General features: G+C 40.6%; 1 protein-coding gene across 6 annotated transcripts in view; it reads right to left on the reverse strand.

Annotated features, from left to right (window-relative positions):
• LOC144676534 (5'-AMP-activated protein kinase subunit gamma-2-like) overlaps positions 1 to 18,800 on the reverse strand; it is a 462,890-nt gene that overhangs the window by 49,484 nt on the left and 394,606 nt on the right. For all 6 annotated transcript variants that reach the window (XM_078536951.1, XM_078536934.1, XM_078536942.1 and 3 more), the window contains one exon: positions 4,401 to 4,459. In XM_078536951.1, the coding sequence (XP_078393077.1) occupies positions 4,401 to 4,459 (59 nt within the window). The remainder of the gene's footprint in view (positions 1 to 4,400; positions 4,460 to 18,800) is intronic.

Raw genomic sequence — 18,800 nt, forward strand, 5'->3', positions numbered from 1 at the left:
AAAAGTCTTAACTTCGGTCAGAATGGAATTTCAATGAGTGTTTTCCTGCCCTTTGTATGGGGCTTTGTGTGACTAAGACCTTTCCTCCCATTTGGACTTCTCTCTCTCATTGACACCATGCCTTGTGATCTGACTGAAAGACGACAGGATTTCGGTTTAATGTCTCATTTAAATGGCGACACCTCTGACAATACAGAGCTTTCAGTATGTCAATGGAGTAACAGTTCACATCATGAGCTCAAATTCCTAGTCTACAGCTCAAATTCACTTCCTGCTTATTCAGGGGGTGAAACGTATCACTACTGGCTCAACTTTGAAAACACTTGTGCATGGGGAAAAGCTGAATTTGAACAACAGAACTGTGAACAAAATGTTTACCCAGAATTACTTTGAAACTGCTTAATAGTTTGTCATTGAGAAGAGTGATGTTTTTATCTGTACATATCTTGAGGAACTAGGTCTTTTTAAAACTTGTAGAGTGTCAAAAAAATGCTGCCTTCTATTTCAAGGGGATTCTCATACATAAACCATACTTTAATGAGGCATAGCGATTTAGATAATTAGTTCAGCTGTCAGCCTACAGGCCACCTCTTGTCAATGCACAAAATGGTTATGTTTCATATAAGATGTTGAGCCAGAAATAAAAAGCTTTTGTTGATTATTTCACCATTTTTTTTTCTTTTCCAGCGATCTGTTTTCAAAACATGGCTGTGGTCAATTTTTTGATAGACCCATGCATCAAAATTTGTATTGACTGCCTGAATGGGAGGTCCAATCATTTGGCTAGACATTGTCCTGACTGCAGCACCAGCTGTCTTATTTTGCTCTCATGACATTCTTGGTCCTTGCTGGGTGATACCCTATGAAATTCAACTTGTGGCTTTCAGTACCACAATTGCATGCATTATGACATAGGACCAGCAGAAGTAGGAATATGAGTGTCACTGGCAAAGTTGGTATCTATTGCCCATGAGAAGGTGGCAGTGAGTCACCTTGTTGAACTGCTGCAGTCCATGTGGTGTAGGTACACCCCATTGCTGTTAGGGAGGGGGTTCCAGGACTTTGACCAAACAGCCATACCAAGTAAGGATGGTGTGGGACTTGGAAGGGAACTTTCAGGTGGTGGTGTTCCCATGCACCTGCTGTCCTTGTCCCAGGTGAAGGTCACAGGTTTGGATGATGCTATTGAAGGAGGCTTGGAAAACTGCTGCAGTGCATCTTGTAGATGATACACACTGCTATGTGCTGGTGGTGGGGGCAGTGAACATTTAAAGTGGTGGATGGGGGTAGGGGGTTGCCACTTTCAGACTGCTTTGACTTGGGTTTCTTATGCTCTGTCAATTAATATAGATACATTTTAGTTTGGGTTCCCTTGGTTTGGTAATTACTCCTTTTGCGTTCCGACAGCTTAATATTTTTAATCGTCACTTGGTAGTACAGAACTTGAGTATTTCTGAGTAAAGGGACATGCTTTGGAAGCTTTTCATTTTACACTCATCAGGACAGATGCAAGAATGCCAAATTTCAAAGGGAGCAACAATTTATACTGCATGAGAAAAGGTTGCTGATTGGTATGAAAGAATTTCCTTACATACCTTAATTTGCTCCATCCTGTGCTTAAATTCACCTTTGAAATGGAGCAGTGTAACAAGCCCATTTTTCTCAACATGTTAGTTGAGAAATTTGCTAACGGGTTCTCTGTCTACTGTCGACCATGAGCCTACCTTCACTGGTCAATATACGTGTTGGAATTCCTACAGCTCCACACATTTAGCTTGGCCTTATTAGTAATCCCATAAATAGGGCCCAGACCATTTGATCACCGTGTAAGCTTGATGCTAAAATAGGGCTATCCTGCAGGATAATGGATATCCTGATCAGATCATTGCTTGTTGTTTAGCGTATACTCACAATGGGTCTAGCGCCATCACTTTCAGACCTGAAAAGTGCCCTGTCTACCTCAAATTACTCTGGAAGGGTCAAATATCTCAAAAATTTGAACAGGTGAAGCTTGCTATTCACTTTGCTACTATGCAGGGTGCTGCTGTCAAGCCAAAGTTATTCTGCCTACCACACAAACGAGTAATATGGTATATGAATTTCAGTGCCGGTGTGAAGCCAGGTATGTAGGGCATACGTCCCAACATTGGCGGAGCATATCAAACAGCACATTCCTTCAGCTACTCGCAATGGGAAAAGTATCAACCATACTCAATCAGCCCATGCTTGCAAAACTCAGAACATAATGTCTGACATTAGATGTGTTTCTGTGATTGGACAGCACTTGCCGAACAATCCCAAGTGTGCCAAGAGTTACACTAACAACCAATTTAAGATCATCATAACTCCAAGTCAGGCTCGCAGTGTGGCTCACCTACACTTGCTAGGAGCTACATATATTCATTTGCAGGGACCTGACCTCTGTGGGCATAAAGTCGTCCAGGCATTACACCTTTTTAAAATTAATCAGAAGTGTGGAGGACAATGGTTCCCTGGTGCATTCTCCATGGCAACACCTCCACCAGAGTCAACTTGCCAATCAATCAGCACTCTTTTCTCATGAAGTAAAGGCTGCTGCCTTTGCAATATGGCCTTCTTGGGTCTGTCCTGATGAATGCAAGACAAAAACCTTCGGCAGCATGTGTCTTTTCTCAACAATATTTAATATTTTTAAATTATCTTATTTATTTAATTGCTATCAACTTTCCTTTGATCTGCTCATTAACCGTAGGACCAGAGCTCACATTCTCCTCCAACAGCCTTTAAAAAATTGTTTTTAAAAAAAATTCATTTACAGGATGTGGGCTTCGCTGACTGGGCCAGCATTTAATATCCATTCCTTGTTGCCCTTCAGAAGGTGGTAGTGAGCTGCCTTCTTGAAATGCTGCAGTCCATGTGATATAGATACACCCACAATGCAAGGGAGTTCCACAATTTTGACCCAGCGACTGTGAAGTAAAGGAAATATATATCCAAGTCAAGGCGGTGAGTGACTTGGAGAGGAACCAGGCAGTGGCGTTCCCATCAATCTGCTGCCCTTGTCCTTCTAGATGGTAGTGGTTGTGGGTTTGGAAAGTGCTGTCGAAGGAGCCATGGTGAATTCCTGCAGTGCATCTTGTAAGTGGTACACACTGCTGCTACTGTGCATCGGTGGTGAAGGGAGTGAATGTTTGTAGATGTGGTGCCAATCAAGTGGGCTGCTTTGTCCTGGATGGTGTCAAGCTTCTTGAGTGTTGTGGGAGCTGCACTCATCCAGGCAAGTGAGGAGTATTCCATTACACTCCTAGCTTGTGCCTTGTAGATGGTGGGCAGGCTTTGGAGAATCAGGAGGCGAGTTACTTGTTGCAGGATTCCTGGCCTCTGACCTGCTCTTGTAGCCACAGTATTTATATGTCTAGTCCAGTTCAGTTTCAAGTCAATGGTAGCCCCCAGGATGATAGTGGGGGATTCAGTGACGGTGATGCCATTGAACGTCAAGGGGTGATGGTTAGATTCTCTTATTGGAGATGATCATTGCCTGGCACTTGTGTGGCACGAATGTTACTTGCCACTTGTCAGCCCAAGCCTGGATATTGTTCAGGTCTTGCTGCATTGGGACATGGGCTGCTTCAGTATCTGAGGAGTCACGAATGGTGCTGAACATTGTGCAATCATTAGCGAACACCCCCATTTCTGACCTTATGATGGAAGGCAGGTCACTGATGAAGCAGCTGAAGATGGTTGGGCTGAGGACATTACCCTGAGGAACTCCTGCAGTGATGTCCAGGAGCTGAGATGACTGACCTCCAACAACCATCTTCCTTTGTGCTTTCTCCTCTTTTTTCCCCTGCTTCTGTTATATTGATTTAAACTCACCTTTACAGCCGATACCCAAATAACCCTGATACAGAGACTTCCTTCAAGAAACAAGCTGAAAAATGATCTCAGAATCTGCTGTTCCAAGTGTGGGAAACAAGAGGCCTTCTACCAAGAAGAAGAAAAGGGGTAATCTGACCTTGTATACAGCAAGAGTAGTGGAAAGTCCTTTGATTTTCTCAAAGGAACAAGAGTTTTTCTCTCTCCTTGCCCTTCACTTTTGTCCCCCGCACACTTTGAAACCATGGACGACAGCAATATGCTATTTGCGCATCGAGGTTTTACGCCCCTTGGTGCATTCACTCTGTCAAAAGAGTGAGATAAATGCAAGTTGCAGTTGTTGTTGCTGGGATTGAATGGATTGAATCTAACAGATGTGTTTTTTCCGTGGTAGTGCTATTTAATAGTGAGTACTAATTAGATAGGTCATGGAAATTTCCTTTAGACAACCCTAAAATTATCTGTATGAACTAGAGTTGCTTTTTTCACACAATTCACTTACTTTGTCTCCAAAGATTTTAACATTGACAACCGAAAGCACTTACCATGGGTGACTTGTAGTATCTGTGCAGTATGTTTATGAAGTCTGTTATAGTTAACATTCCTAGGAAAGAAAGGAGCATTATTAATTGAGGTCACAAAATGTCACAGCATATAAGCTTCAGTGGTACAGATATCTGGGGTATCCTAAGGAAAACCGGTTTCCTTAATACTCAGCAATATTTTTTAAATACTGAGTTCCACTTGTTAGGAGAGAAAATCTCCATGTACAACCAGCAGTGACGTCACTAATAAACTGGCATCAAATCCACTGGCAGCAAAGTCAAGCACTGATGTAAAACGAAGTACATTGAATCCAAAGCAAATAGGTATGGATGATAAAGTAGTACAAAACTTTTTTTTCCAATCTGATGATAGGCCAGAAAGACCATAAAGGTCTCCCTTAGCCCTGTACGTTTCTAAATACATTAAAGTATTAAAGGCATAGAGATTATAGAGTTAACACATACGAACATACGAATTAGGAGGAGTAGGCCCCTCGAGCCTGTTGCACCATTTGATAAGATTATGGTAATCGGATTGTGGCCTCAACTTTACTTTCCTGCCTACCGCCTATAACCTTTAACTCCCTTGTTATTAAAGAATCAAACTCAGCCTTAAAAATATTCAATGTCCTTGTCTCTACTGCTCTCTGGGGAAAAGAATTTTGCATGTCAACGACCCTCTGACAGAAAATATTTCCCCTCATCTCTGTCTAAAATGGGAGACCCTGTATTTTTAAACTGTGTCCCTTATTTCTAATATATCCCATAAGGGGAAACATTCTCTCAGCATCCACCCTGTCAAGTCCCCTCAGGATCTTATAGGTTTCCATAAGATCACCTCTCACACTTCTAAACTCAAATGGTTAACAGGACACCCAGATCCCTCTGTACTGCAGAATTCAACAGTATCTCTCCATTTATATAGCATACTGCCTTTCTATTCTTCTTGCCAAAGTAGACAAGTTCACATTTTCCCACGTTATACTCCATCTGTCAAATATTTGCCCACTCACTTAACCTATCTGTACCCCTTTGCAGACTCCTTATGCCCTCTTCACAACCTGCCTACCTTCGTATCATCAGCAACTTTAGCAACCATACATTCTGTCCCTTCACCCAAGTCACTGAATTTGTTATGACCACAGCTGATGTTAATTGCTGCACAAACCCAAATCCAAGAGGGAATCTTGGCTTATGTGCCATGCCCTTTTTTTGTATTCTGAAAACAAGAAGGGGATGTACTGATCTCAGGAGTAAGAAGTCCAGCAACACTTTTGGAATTTTAAAAAGTAAAAGTTTTTTTTGACAAGAATAAAAGAAAACTTAAGCACACACGATTACAGATACAGTTAAACTTTGTCTTACAAAGCATTCCCCCAAAAATACACTCCATTTGGTCAGACCCACAAGTAAACACCTTCCAGGCAACACTCCCATATTGATGATTAACTTTGAAAAGTTCAGTAATATCACCCTAGGCAAACTGCTGTATCCACATGACCTGTAACTCTTCCACTTTGCTGTGAAAATCCAAACTTCAGAATAAAACTACTTTTTGAAGCCCAAGGCTTTTCTGGCTTGACTGGATGGTTGATTGAAACTGCATCCTCTCTCCAGCTGCTACATCTCACACCTCCAGCTCAATAGCCCAATAGCTCAAACACCTACAGCCCAAAATAGCTACCCTAAGCTCTCCACAGTAACTCTAAAATACCTTTTCCCCCTTTCATTTCAGGTTCCATTGTTCTCACACCTCTTTGAAACTCAAATCTTTCCAAATAAAAGGTCTTTCATGTTTCCATCTTGTCTTTGCTTTCGGGTCAATAAAATACAATATCCCCCTTCTATTTACCTATGGAACTCCTGCAAGACACAAACATGTTTCATGCTATCCCTGTCTCCCCTTTGATATTCAGACAAACTCTCCACTTGTCCAAAAATGCAAATGTTAGATCTAACCTATTTACTTGTACTTCAAACCTAACTCCTACCCTTTTCATGTTTCAACTCCCCCAGACAACCTGTCTCCTAGTAATCTCTGCGCAGCTTAGTTAAATTTTACACACAGTTTCACAGAATAACATGATATTCCCCAAAACATTTAAAAAACATCCATTTCTCACGACATAGATTGTAAACAGTTGAGGGCCCAGCACTGATCCCTGTGGCACTCCACTAGTTACAGCTTGCCAACCCAAAAATGACCCATTTATCCCTACTCTTTGCTTCCTGTTAGCTAACCAATCCTCTACCCATGCAAGTATGTCACCCCCTACACCACCAGTTCTTATTTGTGTAGTAACCTTTGATGTGGCACCTTGTCAAATGCCTTCTGGAAATCTAAGTACAGTACATCCACAGCTTCCCCTTTATCTACATTGATTGTTACTTTCTCAAAGAACTGTAATAAATTAGTGAAACACGATTTCCCTTTCACAACACCACGTTGACTCTGCCTGATTGCATTAAGATTTTCCAAGTGTTCCGCTATAACCTCCTTAGCAACAGATTCCCTTATTTTCCCTATGACAGATGTTAGGCTAATGGCCTCTAGGTTCCTGCTTTCTGTCTCCCTCCTTTCTTGAATAGAGCTACATTTGCTATTTTCTAATTGATGGGACCTTTCCAAAATAGAGGGAATTGTGGAAAATTACAAACAATGCATTTACCATTTTCACCACCACTTCTTTTAAGACCCTAGGATGCAGGCCATCAGGTACTGGGGACTTGCCAGACTTCAGTTCTGACAATTTGCTCAGTATTCTTTCCCTGGTGAATCTAATGGTTTTGAGTTCCTCCCTCCCTTTCACCAATTTACAAGTATATCTGGGATATTACTTGTGTCTTCTATGGTGAAGACAGACACAAACTGTTTAGCACTTCTACCATCTAATTTCCCATTATTAATTCCCCATTCTCACTCTCTAGAGGGCCAACACTCCCTTTCATTCCAATCTAACTCTATTCCTTTATAAATACCTGTTGAAACTCTTACTATCTGTTTTTATATTTCTGACTAGCTTTCTCTCATACTCTAATCTCTCCCTCATTTTTTGAGTCATTCTTTGGTTTTTAAATTCTGTCCAATTTTCACACCTACCATTAATCGTCATAGTATCAGATTGAAAGAGAAAATGTACAATTCTATCTTTAAATTTCTTAGATGGCCTCGAATGATGCATCTCTCTCACCGGAATGTATCTTTACTGAGTGCTATGAAATATCGCCTTAAATGTTTGCCACTGCATCTCTACTGTCATAGCCTTTAACCTAATTTCCCAGTTCATTTTATTTTTTATTATTCATTCACAGGGTGTGGGCTTCACTGGCTGGGCCAGTATTTCTTGCCCATCCCTAATTGCTCTTGAAAAGGTGGTGGTGAGTTGCCTTCTTGAACCACTGCAGTCTTGAATCAGCTGAGTCGTCATACCCTTGCAATTATAATCATAATAGAGGAATCTGGGTGTCCTGGTACATGAATCACAAGGAGTTAGTATGCAGACACAGGAAGTATTTAGGAAGGCAAATTGGATGTGGTGTTTATTACAAGGAGAATGGAATATAAAAGTAGGGCAGTTTTACTGCAGGTGTACATGGCCTCAGTGAGATCACATCTGCAGTACTGCATACAACTTTGGTCTCCTTACATAAGAAAGGATATAATTGCATCAGAAGCAGTTCAGAGAAGGCTCACTCGATTCCTTCCTGGGATGAAGGGCTTAATTTATGAAGAAAGGCTGAACAGATTGGGCTTATACGCATTGGACTATAGAAGAATGAGAGGTGATATTATTGAACATAAAAGATCCTGAGGGGACTTGTTAGGTTGAATACTGGGAGGATATTTCTTCTTGCGGAGGAGACTAGAATTCGGGGACACATTTTAATACAAGGTCTCTCTTTTAAGATGAAGATGAGGAAAATTTCTTTCTCTGAGGGTCATTAGCATGTGGAATTCTCTTTCCCAGAAAGCAATGTAGGTTGGGTCACTGAAATTATTGAAGGCTGAGTTCAACAGATTTTTGATATACATGGGAGTTAAGAGTTATGGGGGCTGACAGGAACATGGATATGAGGCCACAATGAGTTCAGCCATGACTTATCGAATGGCAGAGCAGGCTCGAAGGGCCTAATGGCCTCCTCCTGCTCCTATTTAAATTTAATTTAATCTCAGGCTCACTCTTCTCACCCACAATTGAATGGGAAATTCAATCATGTTATCAAATCAATACTGACATAGCAGCCACCATTTAGTCACGGTACCCAGATATATTACATATTCATAATTTTGCCTAGTCAGGGTCTCCTGCAGTGTTAGATTAATGTCCACTCTCAGCCTTGCAGCATTCAATTTCTCACACTGCATGACTTCACCGAATAGAAATGAAGTCTGAAATAGGATCACAGCCACTATTAGCACCAGGTCACTGAGGTTGTGAGGAGAAAGCCACATTCTTTTGTGAACAAGTCTACCACGCTATTCAGCTGATAGTATGCTATTTTAGTTTAACTTGTTTATTATATTTTCAGTCTCAAAATCTATATTCTGTTGCCATTCCCTCCTTGCCACTCTTTAATCAATGACAGACCTGCAGATTTTTTTTTTTTGCTCTCAGGAAATATTCTCAAGCGGTTTGGGATGAATTTCATCTTGGATTGTAGCACAAAATGGGCAACAGAATAGTGGCAACCCATTTAACTTCAACGGAAAAGAAACGGGCTGAGAGCAAAATTAGCCATCAATCTGCTTTCCGGCTTTGTGTTTCACACCCAAAAAGGCTAATGAAGTTTCTAAGTGTAGCTAATGATGTCCTGGGAGAGCTTGGTCAGAGGATGGGTCAGTTTTTTATGGGCTGATCTCGTGATTTATGTAATCCATACTGTAAAATACAGGAAACAGGTTATACCATGTCACATCTCAAACAACTGCATTGGGGCTGAATGTCAACTTCTAACAGACTAGGCACAACAGATAATGATCATTTGTACACAAGTGAATCCTCTGGTAGAATTATTAGAACCCTGCTTTTGAAGCACAGACTATTGCCTGGACTGTAATTTTTTTTGAGCAGATGCACACATAAAGAGTTCTGCATCCAGAGCTGTGCTATGTTACAAGCTGAAGATAAGAGGCAACTCCACACTATCTTAAGTGCATTGTAAAACATTTAACAAATGTTAACAGCGTGTGCAGCTTAATGATGCCATGACTTAAACTGGGCAAATAGCCACTATTTAAACTCAAACTTAGCTGGCGTCTACGTACAGCCAATCTTCTATACCAATCTTCTATATATAGTAATCAATGAATCCTCCAGCTTCTGAGAGGAATAATCAGCACATTACTCAATTAAGTACAAATTGAGAGGTACAGCAACTAAAAAAGGAACTACATAGATTATGCATACTGTACAAGGACCTCCAGTAATCAAACTATTTCTACATTTCCAAGAAGCCAAACAATTCAAATTCCTTTTCACACTGTGTTAATTATATCCTTCAGACTAAGTCTAGAAAGAGTGCCAGCTATCTTAGCTAGCCTGGGAGATGATGACCAGCAACAGAACTCAAGTACAATCAAATGGATTTCGGCATCAGACTACTTGATAATTTGAGAAGGCTTCCTAATAGCTGGATGGTTTCTAGACTCAACTTAATGCAGGTTGAAAAAGGGACAAAGAAAGCTGATGGTCTATATTCCACAGCTTTCTGTACAAATGTACGTGCTTTACACGACAAACAATTCTGAACCTCTAGGTGATTCCAGGCTCTCAGCCACCTCATTAGACTACTTTCGCTCTAAGCTTCATACCAAGTTGAATTGCCAATGCTCAGTGAAAAATAGGAAGAACTGCAGCAGGAACAGTTACAATCTTGTGAATTCAACTTCCGTTTCACAATTAAAAGGCCTAGAGGAAATCCTCATTCAGATTGTTACACTCCAGAACTCTTAACTGCTTATATGAAAAAAAAATGAATTTAGGGTCGTAACTGGATGTAAGTGAAATTATTTTTTAAAATCATAACATGAACCAAAGCAAAAATAATACCAGGTATAACAATTATATACTTTTCGCAAAAATACATTTTTCCTTTGAAGCTTCAGTATAAGTAACTACAAGACCTAGTTTATTAGTTATAGCATATGCTGTCAGCTAAATTATGCATTCAGACACTGGAAAAAGTTGAAGAACATCTATCTCCAGCCCAGAAATGTCCATTTTCCACCAGACTCCAAGGGAAGTAAAGCCTTTTTTCTCCTCCAGAGGATAGGCAGAAAGAGATATGAATGGAAATGGCACTGATTTTAGGGCTTACACTGCAAGCAGGGTCCCTGCACGAACTCTGTGAGGAATGGGAAAGCCAATGGGCAAGGGTGGCTAAAGAAGAAAGCCCAAAGGAGAGATGAAAAGGTGACCAAACTCAAAATAGCAAGTCCAAATGTTGGTCGCTTGACAGGGAAAAGCGATGAGGTAACTGATCTGATGATGAGAAAAACAAGATAAATCATGGGTCTTCAGGAAACAAAATGGAAGGGCCACCAAGGACAAGATTAGGGAAATAAAATGGTGATCGAATACTACTACGTGAAGAAATGAAGGACAAAGTACTGGCAGTGGACAGAATCAGTGACATAGGAACAGAAGTAGGCCATTTGGCCCTTTTGAGCTTGCTCCACCATTCAATAAGATCATGGCTGATCTGGCTGTGGTCTCAACTCCGCTTTCCTGTCTGCCCCTCCCATAACCTTCGACTCCCCTGCTTAACAAAAACCTGTCTAACTCTGCCTTAAATAAATTCAGAGACCCAGCCCCCACCACTCTCTGGGGAAGAGAATTCCACACACTAATGACCCTTTGGGAGAAAAGTTTTCTCCTCATTACTGTCTTAAAAAGACCTCTTATTTTTGAACTATGTCCTCTAGTTTCAGTCTCCCACAAGAGAAAACACCCTTCGGGTATCCACCCTATTAAGTCCCCTCAGGATCTTATGTTTCAATAAGATCAACTCTCATTCTTCTGAACTCTAATGAGTATAGGCCTAACCTGTTCAACCTTTCTTCATTAGACAACCCCCTCATCCCAGGAATGAGTCCAGAGAACCTTCTATGAACTGCTTCTAAAGCAATTATATATTTTTTTACATAAGGAGACAAAAACTGCACACAATACTCCAGATGTGGTCTCACACCTGAAAGGCCCTGTACAGTTGTAATAAAACTACTCTACTTTTATATTCCATTCCTCTTGCAATAACAGTAACATCCATTTGCCTTCCTAGTGACTTGCTGTATCGGCATACTAACTTCATGTGATTCATGTACCAAAGATACCTAGACCTCTCTGAACCACCGACTTCTGCAATCTTTTTCCATTTAAATAGTATACTACTTTTATATTCTTCCTGCCAAATTGAGCAAGTTCACATTTACCCACGTTATACTCCCATCAGCTAAATTTTTGCCAACTCACTTAACCTGTCTATATTTCTTTGCACCTCTACTGCCTTTTGACAACTTACTTTCCTACTTATTTGGTCTCATCAGCAAATTTAGCTATCATACATTCACTGGCAGAAGCATCGAAGTAATGCCAGAAATTGGGACCGAAACGTGGAACATAGCTGTTATACACCACAGAGGGGATGTGGACCAGAGGAGACACAAGAATTCTGGGAACAGGTGTACAACGCAATTCAAACAATACCAACCAGTGACAGGATAGTGTTGGCAGGTGACCTAAATGGGCATGTGGGGAGAGAAAGAGCGGGATATGTTGTTATCCTAGGCAGGTGCTGTTTTGGAAACACAAATGAAGAATGAGCCAAGATTCTGGAGTTTGCCATGTCATAGCAACTGATAATGCTAAACACCTGGTACCAAAAATACAGAAAGCACCTTACAACCTCCAACAGTGATGGTTAAGAAACACAGCTGGGCTACATCATAGTTTGAAAAGAACATGCAAAAGAAGCTAAGAACTACAAAGTCTTCCCAAACAAAACATTATTCAAAGGAAAGGGACACATTCAAGATTGCAAAAACTAGTGAGGAAGTAAACTCCTCAAGGGTATGAAGATCAAAGACCTAATTTATGGACGGTCAGTTTGAGCCAGGGGAGAGGATCGGACTGAAGGTGTAAAGGTTATAGGTGAAGAGTTGGAGAAATAGAGTAGTTTCAAGCATCTAGGGTCAGCGATGGCAGAAGATGAAAGTATAGAAATGGAAATTAAGCAACAGATGAGCTCTGGTTTGAGTAATTGGAAGAAGTGCAGTGGAGTGTTACGTGATAGAAAAATTGAAAGGAACAATCTACAACACAGTTGAGACCAGCCTCATTATACAGTGCAGAAACTTGGGCAACATCAAGATGAGGGGAACAACTGGACACGAATGGATGCTGAAATGGATATGTGGAGTAACAAGAATGGACATAATTAGGAACCGACACATCAGGGGGTTAGTGAAGATTGTGACAGCAGCGAAGGAAGCAGCCGGGAAGAGATTTAAATAGTTTGGTCATGTGTTGCGGAGAAAGAGAGGAAATTGTGGTGAGGCAAGTGATGGAGTTGGGACTGCCAGGAAGAGGAGGAGGAGGAAAGCCTCAGATCAGATGGTAAAATGCGGTACCAAGGCACTTAAATGCAGCGTGATTTGGAAGAAGAATGGGTGACCGACAGGAGGAGATAGAAAAAGGTGATCAACCGGCATTGTGGTGAGCGCAAGTAAAATGGGAGAAGCCGAAAGGAGATTGATTGAAAGAGAAGGAACTGCTTAGGTCAGTTCTCTCTCAAAAAAAAAAATCCGTCTTCCCATCTGATAAACCTAATAGAAAAGTTTTCAAATCAAACCAAAGCATTTACAGAACCAGGCAGATATGATAAAGTGGCATAAAATCTAAAATCACTACACATAATACCAAAGTGCTATATTATTTTAATGACTGCGTAGGAATTTATTATAAATTATTAACGTATAATTGCATTTTGATTTGGTTCAAAAATATCAAACTGTGAAAAAGTTTGGATATTCAGATTCCTAAGACTAGATCATAGTAGGAAGCTATTTGCATCTTGTGTGAAAAACTTACTTCCATACAAATGCAAAGTAATCATGACTTGTACATTCTTTTGCTCATTTGTAAGTTCAGTGTTTACATGCAAATCCCACATTGACATAAGTAAACAATTTGCTCTCTGTGCTTTTACTTCTTCCGTCTGTGGTTCACACCCCCTCTACAGTTCTTTGCTGACATCACCTGCTTGGATCTAGTGCAATTTGACCAGGCTCTTAATAAAAGCCTTTTCACTGGTGCTTAGGTCCCAAATAAAATCTCTTAGTTTTTGTGAGAAATAGATTTTTAAAAATTTTTTGGGGGAATAGTGTGTTATTCTGTGAAAAGGCTGTGTGCATATGATTCAATTAAGCTGGGCAGAGATTAACAGGAGACAGGTTGTCTGAGGGGTTTAAAACATGAAGACGATAGGTGGGTACAACAGGTGGCGTCTAACGTTTGCATTTTTAGATAAGTGGAGAATTTGTTTGAATATCAAAGGAGAATCAGGTAGCAAGAAACATGTTTGCATATTGCAACAGTTCCATAGGTAAATAGAATGGGGATATTTTATTGACCCGAAAGCAAGGGCAAGATGGAAACATGAAAGGTCTTATATTTAGAAGAATTTGAGTTTCAAAGAGGTGTGAAAACAATGGAATCTGAGATGAAAGGGGAAAGAGATATTTTAGGGTTACTGTGGAGAGCTTAGATTGGCTGTAGCTATTTGAGCTGTTGGGATGTTGAGCTGAAGATGTGAGATGTAGCTCCAGTTGGAGCTGTGGCTAGGAGAGAATACAGTTGGAATCATCTATCCAGTCAAGCCAGAAAAGTCTTGGGCTGCAAAAAGCAGTTTTATTCTTAAGTTTGGATTTTCACAGCAGAGTGGAAGAGAGTTACAGGTCATGTGGTATGCTTTTATTGAAGCTACAGCAGTTTGCCTTAAGTAAGATTACTGGATTTTTAAAAAAAAAGTTAAATATCTATAAAGGGAATGTTGTCTAGAAGATGTTTACTTGTGCATCTGACCAACTAGAGTGCCTTTTTGGGGAATGCTTTGTAAGACAAAGTTTAGCTGTGCATCTGTAATCTTGTGTGCTTAAGTTTTCTTTTACTCTTGTCAAAAAAACTTTTAATTTTTAAAATCCAAAAACCATTACTGGACTTCTTACTGCTGAGATCAGTATGACTCCTTCTTGTTTTCAGAATACAAAAAAAAAAGGCCCTGTAAGCCAAGTTTCCCTCTGGGATTTGGATTTGCGCAGCATGTCATGAAGCAATTAATATATGTATTATTGGAAAATATTTTTCTTTTAAAATAGAGGTTCAGTCTGTGGGTGTGTCTTAATTGGATTAAAGCCAGCTAGTCTGGTTGTTTTCATGTGTACTAGTTCTGAGATGTAAGAGAGGTAGAGTGCATTTGCATTTTCTGAATAGAGCATTCAAGAAGGCGAGTGAAATCTGGCACCTAGCTAGCAGAGGCCAAGCAATATGTTTATATTACAAACAAAATTGGTACTATTAAAGGGTTTTATTGTTAGAAGAGGCTGGTGATACAATGAGAATTTACATTCAATGAGCTGTGCTAGGTATGTGCGTCTGGAGCAGAGGCAATATAGGATCAAAGCAGCTGTAAGCCTCCAACTGACTCCACAGGAACCAAAGTGAAAGGAATCTTATTTTGAATTTGTAAGGTGAAAATGCTTTGCCTGGTGTCTGCTTAAAAATCTATGGGTTGCTGTTGCCTTAATGAATGTTAGTTGGGAATTTGTTAAACGTTCAGGCTTGGACCAGAAGCTGAGCCCTGGTTGATGGACATGAAGGGACACAGATCATCAGCATGCTTATGTGGTATGCGGCATGAAAACGTTACCTTGTGACCTAGCATGTGGCACAAGAGTTAGCCCATGTGTGGAGATTCAGGTTGTCTGCTCAGTGCATCTAGGGAGCTGGGATGGTGCCTGTGAACAGATGCTGCAGTGTAGCCTGGCCAATCCAGTCAGACGCAATCTTGGGAAGAGAGACTGAGTAACAGAGCAGTTGTTGCGGCATTCAGAGTTAGAACCCTGTTGCTTGACAATACTTCAGGGAGAAGCAGCAAGAGGGCATCCAGGTCGAGTTGGAAATGCTGTCAAAGGGAAATCAGTGACCAAATCTTTAAAGGAGAGGAAGGCAGAACTGAAGGACTTTGCGATTCACCGTGATAAGTAAAATCTGGGTAGTCTGCTAAGCCAAGTTGTAAGATGTTTCTTAGTTTTATCTGCCGTTTAAGGTACACTTTGCAGTTTAATTATAGTCCATGCCTGTTAATTCATGCTTACCCCATGTTAATTCTGTATGTTAGGGCATAGATGGTATGGCATATGGATGGTATGATGTTAGGGCATAAATGGTATTTAGTGTTTGCTTGGTTGACTCTTGTATAGCAAAAAAATTCTTCTGTTTTAAACCATGGAATCTTGGGGCTTTGATCTTTTGGAAAATAAGTGGAATTTCTAATTTCATTGACTTTAAAACAAAAAGTTTCTGGTCTCTACTGAGATCGTAACAACAGTATCCTAATACTCAACTGTAAGAAATTGTGGCTCATCTAAAACTGGGTGTCAGACAGGGGCAGTTTGACACCTTAGACAGAGTAAGGGTTGAGAAAAGTATTGGGAGAGTATTGTTGGAATGCATGTTGAAATAGACCCCCTTGTCTGCACAGCTTGCTGTCAAGCAGTCTGTAGGTGAGGAAGAGGAGTGCACAGCGTCGCCTGAAGTAAAGGTGCAGAATGTACAAACAGAAGTCAGTGGCAGATATGTTCTGTGCTATCACTGGATTAGTAAGAGCAAAACTGAGCAAGGGCAATCCTCTCAAGCGGGACAATGCAGGAGAGGCAGGATATCTGTAACATGCTACCTTGTAAATTTATAGGTTAGACCACAATTCAAACTTTAGTACTAAATACTTGGCTAACCTTCCCTTTCAGAGAGACTTATACTAATACAAATATACATGTGTATTTACTCACAGCATTCACTATGGAAGACAATAGAACTAATTTTCAGCAGACATTAAAACAGCAGCAAAATGTGCTCCTCATCACCAACAAAGGTCCCAATTTTCCTGTTCGGGCTTTAAGAACCTACTGACTTAATAGGACACCAGATTGCATGGCCCTACATGCACCACCACATTAAGGAGCCCGCTAAAATGAATATGGCCAGATTTTGGCAGGAATGAGGGACCTTGTGCCATCATTTTCATTGCACTGCCACCCCATTCCTGTCTGGCAGTAGTTGAAAATTGGCTCCCATGTACCCTGCTTAAATAGCAATAATCCAAGTATAATTAATGACTGGCTAAAATGAAATCAAAGTCCTATACAGGCTGAAGAGTTCAAAACAATAAGTCCCCAAGCTAATGGATGGAATTTATATTCCAATGATTTATTCTAGAATGCTGGGACAAATGTTGAGATTTAGGAAGCACTGACAACCATGATGAGAAAGCTGATGGATGCTGGAGATGTGCAGTGAAATTGCACTCTGGCCTGACTGACTTCACTATCTTTGAAGACAATACTGCATACTGAAGTACAATTTCACAATCAAGCAGCCCTCCTGTATCTCATCTAAATGACTATTCTTTTCCCTGCATCATCATGGAGGCCACAGGATTGAGCCAGCTGAACTATCAAGACACAGGAGGGATTTTTTTCTCCCCCTCTTCCATTTCTCTAGCCTAGGGACACAGAGGCCAATTGTAGAGCACCATTTGAAATCATGCATCTTTATCGAATCTAGGGACTAAGCACTCAAAATTACTATTCTGTATGGCTTAGTGCCTGTGTCATTGAGTCATCATGCAGCTCTTTTGCTAATTAGCAGTCCTACTGATGCAAGATTAATAAAGATTAGTGTAGTGAATCAGAGTTTCCTTTCTAAGAAATACCGTGGCTAATAAAACTTCAGCACTCTAATCACTCGGGAAAAGAAATGGAACTCGAGAAGACTTCAGATGAGATCTAAAAATAGCCCGATTCAAAGGCAAACAATACGGTGAAATCCTGCAGCTCATGAACTTGACAAGCTGAAAGAAAGGAAAGGCATATAAAATACACAAAAATTAAAGGCTGAAGCTGTCTGGCAAATGAAGGTGTGCAAATATAAATCTAAATGCAAAGTACGTGTTCAATGAAGTCTGACATGTTCAATTCTCAATGGGCCCACAGGCTATGGAAACTGAGTCAACAATAATATCGAAGATATTAACAGACATTGATCATTTTTAAAATTAGGTTTCAAACAGACGGGGTTGAGAATACCTAGTAAAATAGATTAAACATCATCAGTGGAAGGAATGGGTTTGATGGGTCAAATGGCCTTTGCTCATTCCTACTATCTTATGTTATTTTTCATATGCAAGATGACAGGATCAAAAGGGGCATAGATTCACTCAGACAAGATTCATGTCCCATTTACATTGCAGAACCAGTTTTAATCAAAGTATTCCTGCAATCTTCTCTCACTGCTCAAAGTTACACCACTTATTCTTCAGCTGGATGTCATTGCATTCTACAGTAAAAAAGAGACACCATTTGGCCCATTGTGCTTGTGCTGGCTCTTTGAAAAAGCTATTCACTTAGTCCCACTCCCTCTGCTCTTTCCCCATAGTCCCAAGTCTCAACTGGTGGACATTTAGAGCCTGAAATTTACAGGATGGCAGACAGGAAAATGGCAAGGGCAGGGGCTTGAAGTTCTGCCAAATTTAACGTCAAGACCTCATTATAATTTTATTCTGGCCAGCTACAGGCAGGAAAACCAGTGGGAGGAGGCCATAGCTGAGGACCCTTCGAGACAGCCCCCAGCAATTGCAATGCAGATTGGCGTTTGGATGGAATTCTGCAGCAAATTGGGCTGGTGGGGGGCTCAATGTTAAGGGAAAGCTTGTACTGCTCAGCAACATAAAAATCACACTACCTGTCACATCATAGGCCAAGTGTTCAGACCACCTGTGACCAAAGAAAAATGAGCACTGACTTGTGGAGCTAGAGGCAGCCATTTACATTTGACAGCCGTGCCCATGTGCACCCAGTGGTATAGGGAAAGCCACCTGAGGCACTGGTACCATTCCATTTGTATTACAGTATTTCCTTCAAAGTCAGGGCTAATGTGAATAGCAGAACTGTAATGATTCCTCAATTCAAGTTCTTACAACTCTGGCAGATTACGATAAGAACATAAGAAAGAGCAGCAGGAGTAAGCCATTCAGCCCTTTGAACCTGTTCAGCCATTTAATAAGATCATGGCTGAACTTCTACATCAACTCCACTTTCCTCCTAAATAAAATACAAGAAAGTGT

This window comes from Cetorhinus maximus, chromosome 3, assembly GCF_964194155.1.
Source record: "Cetorhinus maximus chromosome 3, sCetMax3.hap1.1, whole genome shotgun sequence".
NCBI lineage: Eukaryota > Metazoa > Chordata > Chondrichthyes > Lamniformes > Cetorhinidae > Cetorhinus > Cetorhinus maximus.